This window comes from Sturnira hondurensis, unplaced genomic scaffold, assembly GCF_014824575.4.
Source record: "Sturnira hondurensis isolate 20B ecotype Veracruz unplaced genomic scaffold, ASM1482457v3 Scaffold0004136, whole genome shotgun sequence".
Classification (NCBI taxonomy): Eukaryota; Metazoa; Chordata; class Mammalia; order Chiroptera; family Phyllostomidae; genus Sturnira; species Sturnira hondurensis.
This window is the reverse complement of record NW_028076767.1, coordinates 3,858,450-3,873,912: the sequence shown is the minus strand read 5'-3', so window position 1 is coordinate 3,873,912 and position 15,463 is coordinate 3,858,450. Positions and strand designations below refer to the sequence as shown.

Below are 15,463 nucleotides of genomic sequence, written 5' to 3'. Positions count from 1 at the left end.
GTGTGTGCGTTTTTTAGGATCAGTTGTTGATAGTTGTGTTGTTGTCATTTTACTATTCATAGTTTTGATCATATTCTTTTTCTTAAATAAGTTCCTTTAACATTTCATATAATAAGGGTTTGGTGATGATGAGCTCCTTGAACTTGACCTTATCTGGGAAGTACTTTATCTGCCCTTCCATTCTAAATGAAAGCTTTGCTAGATAGAGCAATCTTGGATGTAGGTCCTTGCCTTTCATGACTTTTAATACATCTTTCCAGTTCTTTCTTGCCTGTAAGGTTTCTTTTGAGAAATCAGCTGATGACAGTCTTATGGGAACTCCTTTAGAGGTACTGTCTCCTCTTGCTACTTTTAAGATTCTCTCCATATCTTTAATCTTGGGTAATTTAATTATGATGTGCCTTGGTGTGTTCCTCCTTGAGTCTAGCTTCTTTGGGACTCTCTGAGCTTCCTGGACTTCCTGGAAGTCTGTTTCCTTTGCTAGATTGGGGAAGTTCTCCTACATTATTTTTTCAAATATGTTTTCAATTTCTTGCCCTTCCTCTTCCCCTTCTGGCACCCCTCTCTGATTTGGATGTTGGAACATTTAAAGTTGTCCTGGAGGTTTCTAAACCTCTCCTTGTTTTTTTTAATTTTTATTTTTTCATTCTGTTCTGGTTGAACATTTATTTCTTCCTTCTGCTCCAAATTGCTGATTTGAATCCATTTACTTCCCTTCACTTTTGGTTCCCTGTATATTTTTCTTTATTTCACTTTTCATAGCCTTCACTTTTTCCTCTATTTTGTGATCATACTCAACCATTTCTGTGAGCATCCTGATTACAAGTGTTTTGAACTGTGCATCTGATAGGTTGGGCATCTCTTCATTGTTTAGTTCTATTTTTGGAGCTTTGATCTGTTTTTTCCTTAGGGAGATATAGATATAGATATAGATATAGATATAGATATAGATATAGATATAGATATAGATATAGATATAGATATAGATATGTTTTTTTTTGTCTCAGCACAGCTGTTACTGTAAGGGGCAGAGCCTTAGGTATTCACCAGGGTGGGGCAACCCATGTTGCTGCACCGGCATTGTATGTAGGGGAGGGGTCTGAGAGGGAACAAAGCCACTTGCTTGCTCTTGGCTTTCAGTCACTTCCCCCACAACCCACAAGCAAACTGGTCCCTTCTGGTGCTGATTCCTGGGTGGGTGGATTTGTGTACATTCTAGGACTCTGTGGGTCTCTCCAATGAACTCTTCTGTGAGGCTGGAGTTTCTCCTGCTCCCACAACCCCCACAGATTTTACCACTAGAGGTTTTGAGGCTTTATTTCCCTGTGCTGGGAACCCTGGGTTGTGTGGTCTGTTTCATCCCCTGTTGTTCCTCCCAGTTTATTCACAAATGTGGGATCACCCAGTCTGTCAGCTGCCACCTTGCCTTGAGTCCTCTCCTCTGTGGCTGCCTGTCTCTGCAGGTCTGGATGAATGTTTCTTCTTTAATGTTTCTTCTTTCTCCCTGGTTGTTGGAATTCCATACAGTTTGATTTTCTGGCAGTACTGGTTATTTTTTGTTTTTAAATTTTATTGTCCTTCTTTTGATTGTGTGAGGAGATAAAGTGTATCTACCTATGCCTCCATCTTGGCTAGAAGTCTCATGATACCAATTATTTACGCTTGATACCTTCAACTGCACTACGGTGCAGTCTTTAAAAATTAATGTTTTATAATAATTTAAGAACTCCTGAAGACAGTTAATTAACTCAGTTGAGGTCAGAAGCATTATCTATTAATTTATTAGCATTGGTTTACTTTAGTTTTAATAGATTTTGAAACTATGTTACATTTAAGAGAACCCGTGGATGCTTTCTGATCCAATCCCTTTATATAAGTGAAATTTATACTGCAAGACTTTGTTTTGTATGGGGACATGCTCAGGTTCATACAGCTCTTTTTTAAAAAACTTGTTCAGAATGTGATTTCCTTTTGATTTCATCTTATTCTCTAGAGGAAGAATTTTAAATAAAGAAAGAGCCCCCTAAGTAAAAAAAAAAAACAACAAACCTGACTAAATTAGTATACTGTGTTATTGGTAACTGAGAGAGATAGGATAATAGTCTCCTAAAAACAAGTGCTTGAAAAAAAAGATGTCCCATAGACTATGCTATGATGTTAATGTTTTTGAGTTCTTCGGAGGAGGCACAATCAGCAAGCACTGACTTCATAATTCATGGAGCCAGGTACAACGTGAAAATGTGAGTCTCTGGCCACAGTCACCAACTCCCTGCTAATGTAATCCTATTGCTGCCCTAGGAAGAACAGAGCGGTGGTCACCTGCAGGGGTAGGGAGAGGAAGGCCAGCTGGGGCACCAGGAGGAAGGAGCTGGTCACTGATAACTGTGTGCAAGGCAAGGAAATAGGCTCCAAGCCCCTAGGTATGCTCCATGGTCCCGCTGGAATTCAGTTGCAAAGCACAAATGCAAAACTAATATTTTGAAGAATTTAATATGTTGTCCTCACAGCATTAATCCCCTAGCATAGGGCCCTTCTGAGCAGCGGGTCTCTGTGGGGTTGCACTGGCTGCAACCCATGAAGATGGCTTTGGGATGCATCTTACCTTACTTGGTATGGTGCTATGACTCACTGGTTTTGAGGGCTATACTTCCTGCTAATGTCTTATTTATGATTTATCATTTAGTTGTTTAAACCTCTCCAGGATATCTTAAAATTATTTATGAGATAGTAAGTAGATGCCAAGGTTTTTTAAAAATAAAAGCTATTTCACAGTACACAGATTTATTAAAGTTGCAAAAGTGCTCTAGTACTCTCAAAATCTCATCCTAGTCCCTATTTCACTGATCGGATGGACTTTTACTTTCCTGCATTTTAATCCTAATACCCAAATATTTTTCTGCTGGAAGGTAAAATGGTATTTTCCCCTGAAATATCATCATAAAATCTTATGAAATATTTCAGTGATATGAGTCATTTACTTACTCATCTGGGTAGACATTTAGCTAATAGAAGTAGCTAACAGAAATCTGTGAGAAATATATTGTTAATTCCTGTGGAGGAGGAAGGAAGAAATTCTACAGATGTATTTTTAAGTGTAGTTAAATTCAGTGTTCCCTGCCATTTTAAAATAACCAAATTTATTCTGTTCTGCTTCTTTCTTTCCAAGACGCTACATAAAATGACTTTGACAAAGAAAATCATGAATCTTTTTTTCTATTAACCTCTCCTATGTTCCATTTCATGAACATAGCAACCAGTAAGTATTCTTATTCTTATCAACCTTGTATTTAGTACACAAGTGAAACTTATTACCATGCACTATGAGGTTTAGTTAGCAATCTTGTCCAAGTGTAACCTTTTTGCAACACTACCCAAAGTGGCAAGAAACAGATTGTTATGAAAAAAAAAGTTGGCAGGCCCTGGAAGGGTAGCTCAGTTGCTTGGAGCATTCTCCTGTACTCCAAAATGTTGCAAGTTGGATCCCCGGTCAGGGCATGTGTCCCGCTTGTGCTTCCATTTCCTGTTGGGGCGCTTATGGGAGGCAATCAGTCAATGTTTCTCCCTCTCTCTCCCCCTTCTCCTCTCTCTAAAAATCAATAACCATATTCTTGGGTGAGGATTAATTTTTTAAAAGTTGGCAGCTTTGGAAAGTATGTGTGCTGTAGGTAAGTTAATATTCAGCGTATAAATTCTAATGGTAGTAACGTACACTCAGAAAAACCGGTGCATTTCAAACTCTTAGTAATTCCTGTTATTAAATGAAGGTTAGTATGGTTTTCAGTAATAAAAACCTAGTTAATGCATTTGAGGCTTGAAGTTTTATAAAATCTCTAACATAATTTAAAACAAAAGTAGCAGAGTTAAGAAATCCAGTTTTTGCGAACTGATTGGTGACCTGTCTGCTGTGAGGAAACCATTATCTGTTTTAGTCATTAGTTCTAAAATTCAGTGTTTTTTGGAGGGAGGAATGTGTAAAGCCAATTTTAGTAGGAACTAAAGAATTGAATTATTATTCTTCAAAATCATATACCTTTCAAGGCATATATTTATCCCATTGTTATACCTGTACACATTGATATATTATCGTGAATAATTTCCGGTTTATATTGTTCACTTTTATGGTTTAATGGAAAAAAAATGTTTCTTTTTATTTTCAAGAAAGGAAGCTATATTGTTGTCTCTCACAGGAAACGATTACATATTACTAAATAATTAAATAGAATTCCTCTAGGTTGTATCTTGGTTATATGGTATTTCCTCTCTTCATAAGAGTGATTTCTTCTTGAAAAATTATTTTTATTGGATATTGGGTAGTATAAAAAATTATTGTTGATTTTGTTGGATGTGCTAACAATATTATGCTTATGTGGCAAAAATGTCCTTATTTTTAGAGATATATCCAAAAGTATTTAGGGGTTAAATGTCATGATTAGTATAATTTTCCTTAAAAATCTTTAGCATAAGACTAATATGAGAAAATAATGTAAAGTAGAAGCTATTGTCACATCTAATCAATGAGTATTTTGTGTATTCATTATATCATTGTTCTTACTGTATGTTTGTAATTTCCACAACAAAGAGACTAAAACGTTAACTTATTTCCTAAAAATTTGTATTCATATAGCTATATAGCATGGAATGCTCTATTGTACAAACAACTTTAAAAAAAACAGTTTGGTACATTTTTAGCCATTAAGTAAATATCCCTAAAATTGAGACCAAAGTTTATATTATTAAAACTGAAACAAAGCCCTGTCTGGTGTAGCTCAGGGGATTGAACGCGGGCCTGCGAACCCTGTATCGCGGTTCGATTCCCAGTCAGGGCACATGCCTGGGTTGCAGGCCAGTTCCCATCAGGGGACACACGAGAGGCAACCATACATTGATATTTCTCTCCCTCTTTCCTCCCTTCCCCTCTGAAGATAAATAAATAAAAAATAAAAAAAAAACTGAAACAAAAGTTTCAGATGATAAAGCTTGCCCAAAAATATAAATCTTAGATTCCAGCCATTTATTTTTTTCTTTAACCCTCATCCAAGTACATGGAAACTGATTTCAGAGGGAGGGGAAGGGAGAGAGAGAGAGACACATCAATCAGCTGCCTCCCAATGCACCTGACCCACTGGAGCTCCAACCCGCTATGTAGGTATGCGCCCTGACCTGGAATAGAGACCGCAAGCTTTCGGTGCACAGGACCAGTCTCCAATCACGTGAACCACCCAGCCAGGGCTCCAGGAATTTATCTTTTGATCACAGACAGAACATTTTTGTTTTTCAAAGACTTAGTGTGTTCTAACTATATGCACTGGATATTTAAATTTCCTGATTATCTTAAATCTGACTAACACCCAGAGATGTGTATAAATACTATAAAATATTAATCACTGATAATTATTTTTTTTGTTTGGAGTGAGAATGGGAAGCCAGTTAACCATTTCATTGTTTGACTAAGAAGCTCTGCTTGCATTTCTCCTGAGTACTGTATGATATTTCTAATAGGGAACTTAACTGTGCAAAAAAGAGTTCTTTTAAATTTCATGGAAATATATATTCACATACATATTCATTCATTGAAATATATTTTATGTGTATATAAAATTATATACATATATATCCAATTTGGTATTGCCTGATATAATCACGTAGCAGCCAGAAAACTAGTTTTGAAATTCTTAAGGTAAAACGCACAACAGTCCAAAGTATCTTGATGAAGAAGGAAGATATTTAACAGTTTCTTACTTAATGTTTCTAAGCATTTAATCTAAAGTCAGGAAAAGAGATGACTATTACAGGAACTGCCATTGTGTGGATATCAAACAGCTGGTATTATTCTTCAGATGCCATAGATGCTATTTGTCCTCTAAAAATTGTTTCTGAAGTATGATAAAATACAGTAACAAATACTAGCTGAACCTTAACCCTTGTCAGTGTTAAGGATACTGAAACTGGTAGTTGATACCATTTCAGACAGACTGAAAATATGTGGGCAAAAAGTTAATGATGCAAACAATGTTAGTAATTAGAATGTCAACGGAGTACAGGAAGAATGCGAGGGGACGTCTGGGCTGGATGAGTGTGTCTTCTACCTGTTGTAAGACAAGCAACATAAATAGTTCAGTTAAGCAACATTTATTTCTCTAGTGCCCATATCAGGCATTGCATTATGTGCTTTATCTTACTTTTCTCATTTAAGGATGGAGTTACCAGGATGATATACAACAGGGGAATTCCACTTTATTTCAGAAGAAGAATTTGACACTTTTTCTCCAGTCTGTGACAATGATCTTAGTGTACAATGAAATCTGTGAAATAGGTGTGAGTCTAAGGTGCAATCATAACTTGCCAAATTTAAGGTACTGGTATATTAATAGTGGCTCTTAACAATTGGGTGAGGCTTACCTTGACTTATTCAACATTCTTACTCAAGCTTGGGACAAAGCCAAAGTGTAATTTATTGGAAATAAATATAAAAAATTGCAATTACACTTAAAAAATAAACTGTACTTGGCATGACAGCTAATATATAAAAAACTAGGAGTTTCTAATGCTTACTTTGAATCAAGCTGATGGTAAAATTGCTTTAAAAAGTCATCTGGGGCAGCTTTAATGAAAGTATTCTCTCTGATTTTGGGAGAGAATAGTCTCACTGGACTCTTAGAAAAATAATCCATGTTCATTTTATAAAATTAGGGTTAGTAACACCAAAAAGCCCTGCAATCTCACCACTCAAATTACATGTATTCTGAGAGCTCTTGTAGTTGTCTTCCTTTTTGCTTAAATTATCTCCATGGCAGCAGAAGTATTTACGTCCTGGGGTCCTTAGGTTCTGCCGAGTCTTAAAGCTCCTCTTAGAGGAGATCCCCAGCTTCCAGACATTGGAAGCATGGGCCTTCAGAGCCAGAGAGGCAGTTTCATCTGCATCACCTGGACACTCCTTTTTAAAATTTTTAAATCATTTTTTAACACTGTCTAAGTCTGAATAACGGCTTATCCCATGGAGGAGAGAGTGCCGGAATAGGTTAGACTCTGTTGCTATAGCAAGCTCAAATTGTGTCAGACAATTTGGATCATCTGCCACAGAGTGTTGCTTGCAACTGGACACTCCTTAGAACTATAAATTGGACTAGACCATTTGAATGAGAGTATCTGGGGGTGGGACCTAACAATCTGTGTTTTAACAAGCCCTCCAGATAATTCTAATCCACAATGAAGTTTGAGATCTGACCTGAGTTTAATGCTTTGATTTTTCAGATAAGGAAGTTAAGATCCATTTGGGATGTCACAAATTGATTTGAGAAAGTACAATGCTGGAATCCTCACACAGCGATTCCTAGGATGACGAATCATCCCTTAGGGAGATGTGTTTATAGAGGGTAATTGCTAAGCCATATTTGAAAGAATGCTAGGTGTGAATAGTGTAATGGGAGAAGAGCCTACCATTTAACTCTCCAGTGGGCTTCTTGAAAATCAACAGTAGCCCTTTGATACATTGAACTTCAGTCTTAAACAAAAGTTCGCTGCATCTAATATGTTTTATTCACTTGATTATAAGTGCCTTATTCCCTGAGGCAAGTTTATGTGCTATGTAAGTAACTACTACCCCATTCCATCACTGCGGGTCTCTAATTAATCTCTGGAGTGACCCTGCAGCACTCTTTTATTTTTTTAAAAAGCTCATCACACGTAAGTTTGAGAATCACTAATATAGAAGATGTTTAAAGTGGTTAAGAGTAAAACTGGTTGGACTGGACCAGCATTTACAATGTCTTTTTATTTAGGTTCCACAGTGAAGACTCAAACATCTTGCTAATATGCTTATCATAAAATCAGTGTCGTAATATCAGAGATCACTCCAGAAATTTGTAATGGAACCGCATTGAAATCATTTTTTTGAGAAAGTATAATAAAGTTTTCTTATCATCTGGGAAAGGGGGGGAGAAAAATCACTGTAGGAGGAACAAGAGATCACAAAAGCAAGAACACGAGTTGAAATAATGGATCCTGTTCTAAACTACAAATGTAGCCAACTTTATCGCAGCACAGAAAAGGTCACAGACTGTATCTCAGCGGTTGTCAGGATCTTAGTTTGCATTGCGTGGAACAGTCAGATTTAGGAAAAAGATACATTTGGGGAATAAGAACAGAACTGCAAGATCAAAATGCTCTACCTTGAATTTTTGTAGCATTTAACATTTCTGAAGGTGCCTTCACATAAACTTTTATTTTCTCCATGTAACAGTCTTGTAAGGAAGGAAATTAGTGCCAGCAAAATCGTTTCAGAAACTTTACTGAATCACGAAGAAAAGATAGCGAAGACATATATAGCCAGAGAAATGACAGAAAAGGTTGTCAGTGAGGAAGCGGGGCAGGCACAAAAAGCCGAGGTCCTGGGAACGGGAAAGATAGCCTCAACGGGCAAGCCAATGCAAAAAAAAGCCAGGGTGCAGAACACTGGGGACCAGGAAACTGGAATGTACTTATGTGGTCCAAGATGAAGAGAAAAATGAAAAGTAACGCGGCACTTAAAGCTGCATGGAAGTTTCGTGGGTTGGCCAATGACCACAGCAAGGCCTTGGACCCCAGGCTGAGCATCCCGTGGCGGGGGCGTCGCAGGGGGCGCCCGCGGGAAGACGCCGGGGCCCGAGTGGAGACCCCGGACTAACAAAGGCCGCTGAGAGGATTTCCCACAACGCGCAGCCGGCGGGGGCCGAAGGGTTAACGGCGCGCCCGACTCCCGCGTGCATCCCGGCCCCCACTCCAGTCGTCGCTAGGAGACGCCGGAAGTGGGGGAGGGGTGAGCGCGGGGCGGAGGGTGGGAATCTTTCTCCAGCGCCCTGGGCGGAGGGAGGGAGAGGAGCGCGCGTGCGCGCGCCTGGCCAGCTGTCGCCGCGGTGACTGTCCTCGGAGTCCATCGGCTCGCGCCCCGCCCCCGTCCCTGCTGACCCCTCCCCTGTCGCGCGCGGGGGTGTTTCTCGCTCCTCCCGAGTTGCGGGCGCCGTGGCCGCTACTCCACCTCTCCCAGGCTTGGGTTTCCCTGGCGCCTCGGCCGCCGCTGCCTCTGCGGACTGTATGAGGAGGAGGAAGAGGAGGATGTGAAGATGGCGGAGCTGCAGATGCTGCTCGAGGAGGAAATCCCGGGGGGGCGCCGGGCTCTCTTCGACAGCTACACGAATCTAGAACGGGTGGCCGATTACTGCGAGAACAACTACATCCAGGTGAGACGCGTCTCCTGGCCCCGGCGCGCGGGGCTTCGGGGTGGTGAGCGGCGCGTGGGACCCCCCACCGCGGGCTGGGGGCGCGGGGCGCAGGGGCTCAGGCCCGGGCCGTGACCGGCCCTGCGGCGCCCGCGGTGGGGGGTGGGGCAGGGTGGGAGTTGGGGCTGGTGAATGGATGAGAATTCTCCGGGTGGAGGAAATCGTAGCTTTAAAACATTTTTAAAAGCCGTGAATCAGGCGGTGTGTGGTGTCCCCGCCTCTTCGCTTCTCCTGCCCTCGGTCGCCCCCGCTCCCGGTGCCAGTCAGTGTTCTGGATGGCGGGGGAGGCAGAGAGTGGCGTCTCTGTTTGACAGAACCATGCTCCCCCTATGAGGCAGGGGTGTCGGGGAAGCATGGATCATCCCCTTCTCCCAAGCTCTGGAGGATTTTTTTTTAAGGGACAGTGTTGCTGCAAAGTGAAGTGCCTCAGTTTCTGTGCATGTGAATGCCTCAAGAGACTGTTACTTGAGTGTGTGGGTGTTTTTGTTTTTTTGGCTTGTGTTTTAGATTCTAACTGGGGATACATACAGTAGAAGAGCAGTTGTCTCTTTTTGGAAGTTACTGCTGTTTTCCTCTCTATGGAGAATGAAAAGCCGCATGATAATAAGCTTTCCCCTCTCCCAACCATCATTTAGAATAAATGATTTATTTTCCTGTGGGAAAAACAGTTGTGACTGTTTTTCAGAGAACACTAGGAAATGATCCTCATGGTTTACTTTTTCCCGTGATGGTTGGTTTGGCACAGGGACTCAAAGTGGTAGTGCTGGGTAGATGTGTATGGAGGCGGGGGATGTTGGATGAGATGAGATTCAGCTGAGCCTGGGTGAAGCGAAAGATTTTGTTGGTTAAAAAATTCTTCTTTAAAAAATTGTTGAAAGAATAAGTTAAAACGCACAGTTTGCAAATTCAGCATCTTTTGTTTTCTTATGGCTGCTTCCGAATCACAGGTCCTACCTCCATTTTTTCCCTTCTCATTTGAATTCTCTTGGGATAAAGGTGGAAATGGAAGAAGTATGTTAAATTGTTCCTACACTAGGGTCTCTTTTTCTTCTGCTCCCATATCCATCTCTCAGGCATCCTTCTTAACATTAGGTATTGGGGAGCATTCTCAGGTCATAGTTTAAACTAAAAAAGGTTATTAAAATGTATAGGTTCATAAATTTTGTAGGGAGCACATAGTTAATCAAGGATGGTATTGTTATATTTTACTTGATTAGATATATACTGAACTTTTTATTATCTTGTAGGGAATATTTGTAATGGAGAATGAACCAGATATAATCCAAGGCTTTTCTCTCCGAAGAGGCAGTTAAAAGTATATGGCTGGTAGGAAAAGAAAGACTGTCTTGGGTCAAAGATTTCGTGCAAAAATGTAGTTGCCCATATTTGTAGGGTGCCTTTCTCTTTCTAAAAAGTTATTTATTGTTGATTTGAGAGAGAGAGGAAGGGAGGGAGGGCAAAGGAGAGAGAGAGAAGCACGGAGGGAGGGAGAAAAGAGAAATATCGACTTGTTGTCCCACTTATTTATGTATTACTTGGTTGATTCTTGTATTTGCTCTGATGGATCCTGCAGCCTTGGGAGTAGGGGATGTGGCTCCAGCCAACTGAGCACCTCAGCCAGGGCTGTGGGATGCTTTTCTGACACTGAGAGGGATAGGAGAGATTGAAAGGTTCACTTGCTCAAATTTCCACTAAATATATTCAGAAGTCTTTTATGGCCTGTGGCCTCATACTGTGTCAAGGTTTGATGATATCCATCTAGTGTCTACAGAATTTCATAGTGCAGTTACTAGAAACTGCTCTGTGAGCCAATGATAATATATACTGTGTCAATTTATACTGTGTAATGGACTTAAGGTGGGAAGGACTGGAAGAAGCTGTGCTATCTGAGGGAGTTCACCTTCTCTAGGAGAGGCAACTAAGGGACTGAAGTAGTAATTTTATTGCCTTGTGCAGTGTATTACTAATGAAAAGAGTTAAAGGTCAGAAGAGAAATTGAGGGTGAACAAATGATTATGTTGCACTTACTACCAGTGAGTAAAGAAAACAAACAGATTTGTCTCTCTTTGGAATTGTTATTGTAATTTCAAGGTATAGTACTCCTTAGATTATAATTGTTACATAAAGGTGAAAGTACGTGGATTAATAAAGCTGAGAGGTTAAAGGGATCAGTGATTGTCTTTTTATATTTACACACTGTCTTAGCAGTGGGACTGAATTTAGTGGTGGCATTTTGAAATTCAAAGAATAAGTATTGATTAATACAAATGGATTTGGATTTTGATCTATTTCTTCAGTTTAGCATCTAAAACAGTTTGTATTTTTTTACCTTAGATTATCATCAGTTTGAGGATCCACTGGCTATATTTTTGGTGTTTTCTTCCCAGCTCTTACATGATTTGTCTGTAGTAAAGTTGATAAATAGAACATGGTGATAGTGATTTGTGCTGACCTAGCTGCACAAATCACTATCGGCAGGCTGTCCTTGCAATTCAAAGAATTGGCCAGCAGGGGTTTTGATGTTGCCTCTGGCCCTGCAATAGATAAAAAGTTAATTGGTGGGATCAGTGACCAAATGGTCAATTTAGCCTTATTATAGTATCATGCCCTAAACACTAGCTCTAGCTAACTAACTGGACACTCAAAATTATTGTGTGAAAATGTGATTTTTGCTTGTAAAGCAGAAAAAGGACAGATCTGTTGATCATATCTAACAAAAGGTAAGGTATTTTTTCCTCTCAGTGTTTTTTTTAAAGATTTTATTTATTTTTAGAGAGGGGAAGGGAGGGAGAAAGAGGGAGAGGAACATCAGTATGTGGTTGCCTTTTGCACACCTCCTCCTGGGGACCTGGCCCACAGCCCAGGCATGTGTCCTGACTGGGAATCAAACCCTTGATCCTTTGGTTTGCAGGCTTGCACCCAGTCCACTGAGCCGCACCAGCCAGGGCCTCAGTGTTCTTAAATAGCTGAGATTACGCATAGGAATATGCAAAGATTTAAGATAAGTAGGAATATTCTAAATGTGAATTCTAATGTGTGAAATTGACAAAGGAGGGAAAATGATTGTGCTGTCCTGAAAACAGTTGTACTCTTTATTTCTGTATTATAAAAGTATCTTTCAGATATACTATCAGCATTAGAAGTGATCAGATGTTGTCGGTGTGAACACCAACAAAATGTACAGTAGAGCAGAGCAGGGTTATAAGTAGTTGTTTTCTATGTTACTAATGCAGTGAAACAGATGTTTAAAAATAATCTGTAGTAAAACTTTAGATGATTTTTGTTTTATTACTTCAACCTGTAGAACATTGTTCTAAAATGTGATGATAGAAAGTTATCATTGCAGTTTGCTGATATTTACCATTATTCATTATTTGGATGTGTAACAAAATTATCCAATAAAATGAATTTGCTCAGAAGAACAGAAATTATGAATTTATCTTAATATTTTATTTGAATTACTTCTCTTTTTAATAACAGGAGAGCTATCCTTAAAAGCTCTTCTTTTTTTCTTTTTATTAACAAAGATACTCCATAGTTCATTAAAATTGCATGAAATGTTTATAAAGAGATAATAGAATTATGTCTTTTTTCCAGGCAATTTCATAAAGAAGTAATTACTAAAAGATACAGATATTTAAAATTCTTATTTAATAAAAGCCATAGAATGCATACTTATTGTTGAAAAATTATTAGAAAATACAAATTGTCTAATAATTTTGAACATATATTTAGTATTTATACTTTTAAATCTTTTTGATATAAGTAACATATAGTATATCATATTTTTTTTTTTACAAGAAACGGGTTCATACTCTGTAGTACCTCTCTACCATTCTTTAAAAAGAAACTTTTAATGGTATTAGGCTTATTATGGGTGTGATAGAGTATTTAGAAAGGAGGTTTGTGTTGATGTGTTTGAGTTCTGTCTGTTCTCACAAATAGAAGAATCTTCCAAGTACCTAGAATGACAAAGGAAAGAAAGAACGTCCATTATTTAAGAGTAGAAACTTAAGGTCCTTCCCTGTGATTTTTGTCTTTTATTTCCACAGACAAGAGTAAACCACATATGTGGACTGAATTAGGGAAACTCAGTTTCCATAGATCGAGGTAATTTAATTTACCAGGATTTGATCAAGGTTTATCATCCCTAACAAAACTGGTCCTGACTTCCCAGTAGAGACATTTGGTGTTTGGATTTTCAGTGAAAAAGACAAACCAGTCAATATCAAGAAATTTGACAAGATTGGATAACATACTAAATTATATTCTGAGCCTATTCTTTTTATAAGTAAAAATTTTAATTTTAATTTAAAAATAATTTTTGGCCCTGGCTGGTGTGGCTCAGTGGATTGAATGCCAGCCTGCAAACCAAAGGATTGCCAGTTCAATTCCCTATATAGGGCACATGCTTGTGTTGCAGGCCAGGACTCCAGTAGGGGGCCCATTAGAGGCAACCAAACATTGATGTTTCTCTCCCTCCCTTCCCCAATCTAAAAATAAATAAATAAAATCTTTAAAAAATAAAAAGAATTTTTGTCATTTTGTCATTGTGCACTTTCTATACCTTCTCCAAGGTACTTAATTGGCCTCTTAATTCCCTTCATTGATCCAAGGACTTCAGCTGCACTTCTTTTTTTTGCCCTACTTTGCAAAGCTTGTTTAGAAATTGCCCTTCAGTCAAACAGGTCATGAACTCTTTCTTTGACTTCTTAGCTTGGTATGATTAGTGTATGAATGTATGATAGGTTTCCTTTATTCAGGGTGGCCTATTTTCTCCCAAAGAATGGTTTATAACCAAATTGGTTTTCTCATGTGTAGGATATGTATTTCAGATATTTTAAAGAGTGAGATACTTTGACATTTTCCTTTAAAACTCCAGGAATTTTAATAGCATTCAGTGGAAGTAAGTATAAGTATAATCTTTTGGTGGATGAATGGAAGTATCCTAAAAGTTATATTATACTATCCATAGACTTTTGATAGCTTATGATTGAATTTTTATGGGACTTAATAGATTGGCTTTTTGAAGTAGCATGTGGCCCAACACCTGCTACTTTGAATTTTTCATTTACTTGGTATTCCTTTTCCACATACAAAACTGGTAGAAGGTAGAGTTGTATCTTAAAAATTTTAATATCCATTAGGCATATGATGTTGTACATACAGTAGATGCTAATGAAATAGTTGCTGAATGTCAGAAATACATTCTTGACTTATTTGAAACAGTGCACTGAATTACTTTATAGACTGAATATAATTACCTCTAAATTTCCTTTGTAAGCTTTTCCTTTCTTATGATATAGAAAGCATCATTCATATTGCAATCATTACTTTGCCAGGAACAGAATTTTAGTTTTTATTTCTTTTACTTTTAATCCTTACCTGAAGATTTGTTTATTGATTTGAGAGAGAGAAACATTAATTTTGCCTCCTGTATGTGCCTTGACTGGGGATCGAACCTGCATCCTTTTGGTGAATGGGATGATGTTCCAAACAACTGAGTCACCTCTCTAGGGTACTTTTTATTTTATTTTATTTTATTTTTAATGCAAGTAATAGACTTTGATGTAGAAATTTTAGACCACAAAACAGTTTATATGATAAAAACACAGATTTTTTTCTCATTTGATTTTTGTAGTCAGGTTTATTGAGGTATAATACACATATAATACAGGTCACCCTTTTTAGGTCTATGAATTTTGACAAATTTTTAAAAGATTTTATTTATCTATCCTTTAGAGGGAAAGGGAAGGAGAGAGGGAGAGAAATATCAATGTATGGTTGCCTCTCATAAGTCCCCTGCTGGGAACTGGCCTGCAACCCAGACATGTGCCCTGACTGGGAATCGAACCACCATCATCTGGTTCGCAGGCCCGCTCTCAATCCACTGAGCTACACCAGCCAGGGCTATTTTGACAAATTTATTCTGTTATTTAACCACTACAATATAAAACTTTCTAGTTTTAGCTAATAATGAATATAGCTGTAAACATTTGCAAATAGATGTTGGTGGGACATATGTCTTTACCTCACTTGGTAAAGTGATAGGTAATTAGGATACCTCAACCTGATTACGTTGCAGGTATTCATATAGAACACATAGGCAAGACTTGAACTGCAGGTGATCTGAGTCTTGGCAGAACACTTGTGATCCTCTTGGAATATGAGGTTATGTGAGGAGCCACTATAAGACTTTTTCTCACTGA

General features: G+C 38.6%; 1 protein-coding gene and 1 non-coding gene across 28 annotated transcripts in view; one reads left to right on the top strand and one right to left on the bottom strand.

Annotated features, from left to right (window-relative positions):
• Positions 1-6,964: 6,964 nt before the first annotated feature.
• Positions 6,965-7,090, bottom strand: LOC118986042 (small nucleolar RNA SNORA28). Its single transcript, XR_005066277.1, has one exon. It is a non-coding gene; the product is annotated as a small nucleolar RNA SNORA28 (small nucleolar RNA).
• Positions 7,091-8,869: 1,779 nt separating this feature from the next.
• Positions 8,870-15,463, top strand: part of ABI2 (abl interactor 2) — a 99,182-nt gene continuing 92,588 nt past the window's right edge. For 5 of the 27 annotated variants that reach the window (XM_037043564.1, XM_037043563.1, XM_037043550.1 and 2 more), the window contains exon 1: positions 8,877-9,215. In XM_037043564.1, the coding sequence (XP_036899459.1) occupies positions 9,099-9,215 (117 nt within the window). In that variant the 5' untranslated portion in view covers positions 8,877-9,098. Of the gene's footprint in view, positions 9,216-15,463 lie in introns of all 27 variants that reach the window. The other 22 variants (XM_037043554.1, XM_037043553.1, XM_037043540.1 and 19 more) reach the window with 9 other exon arrangements.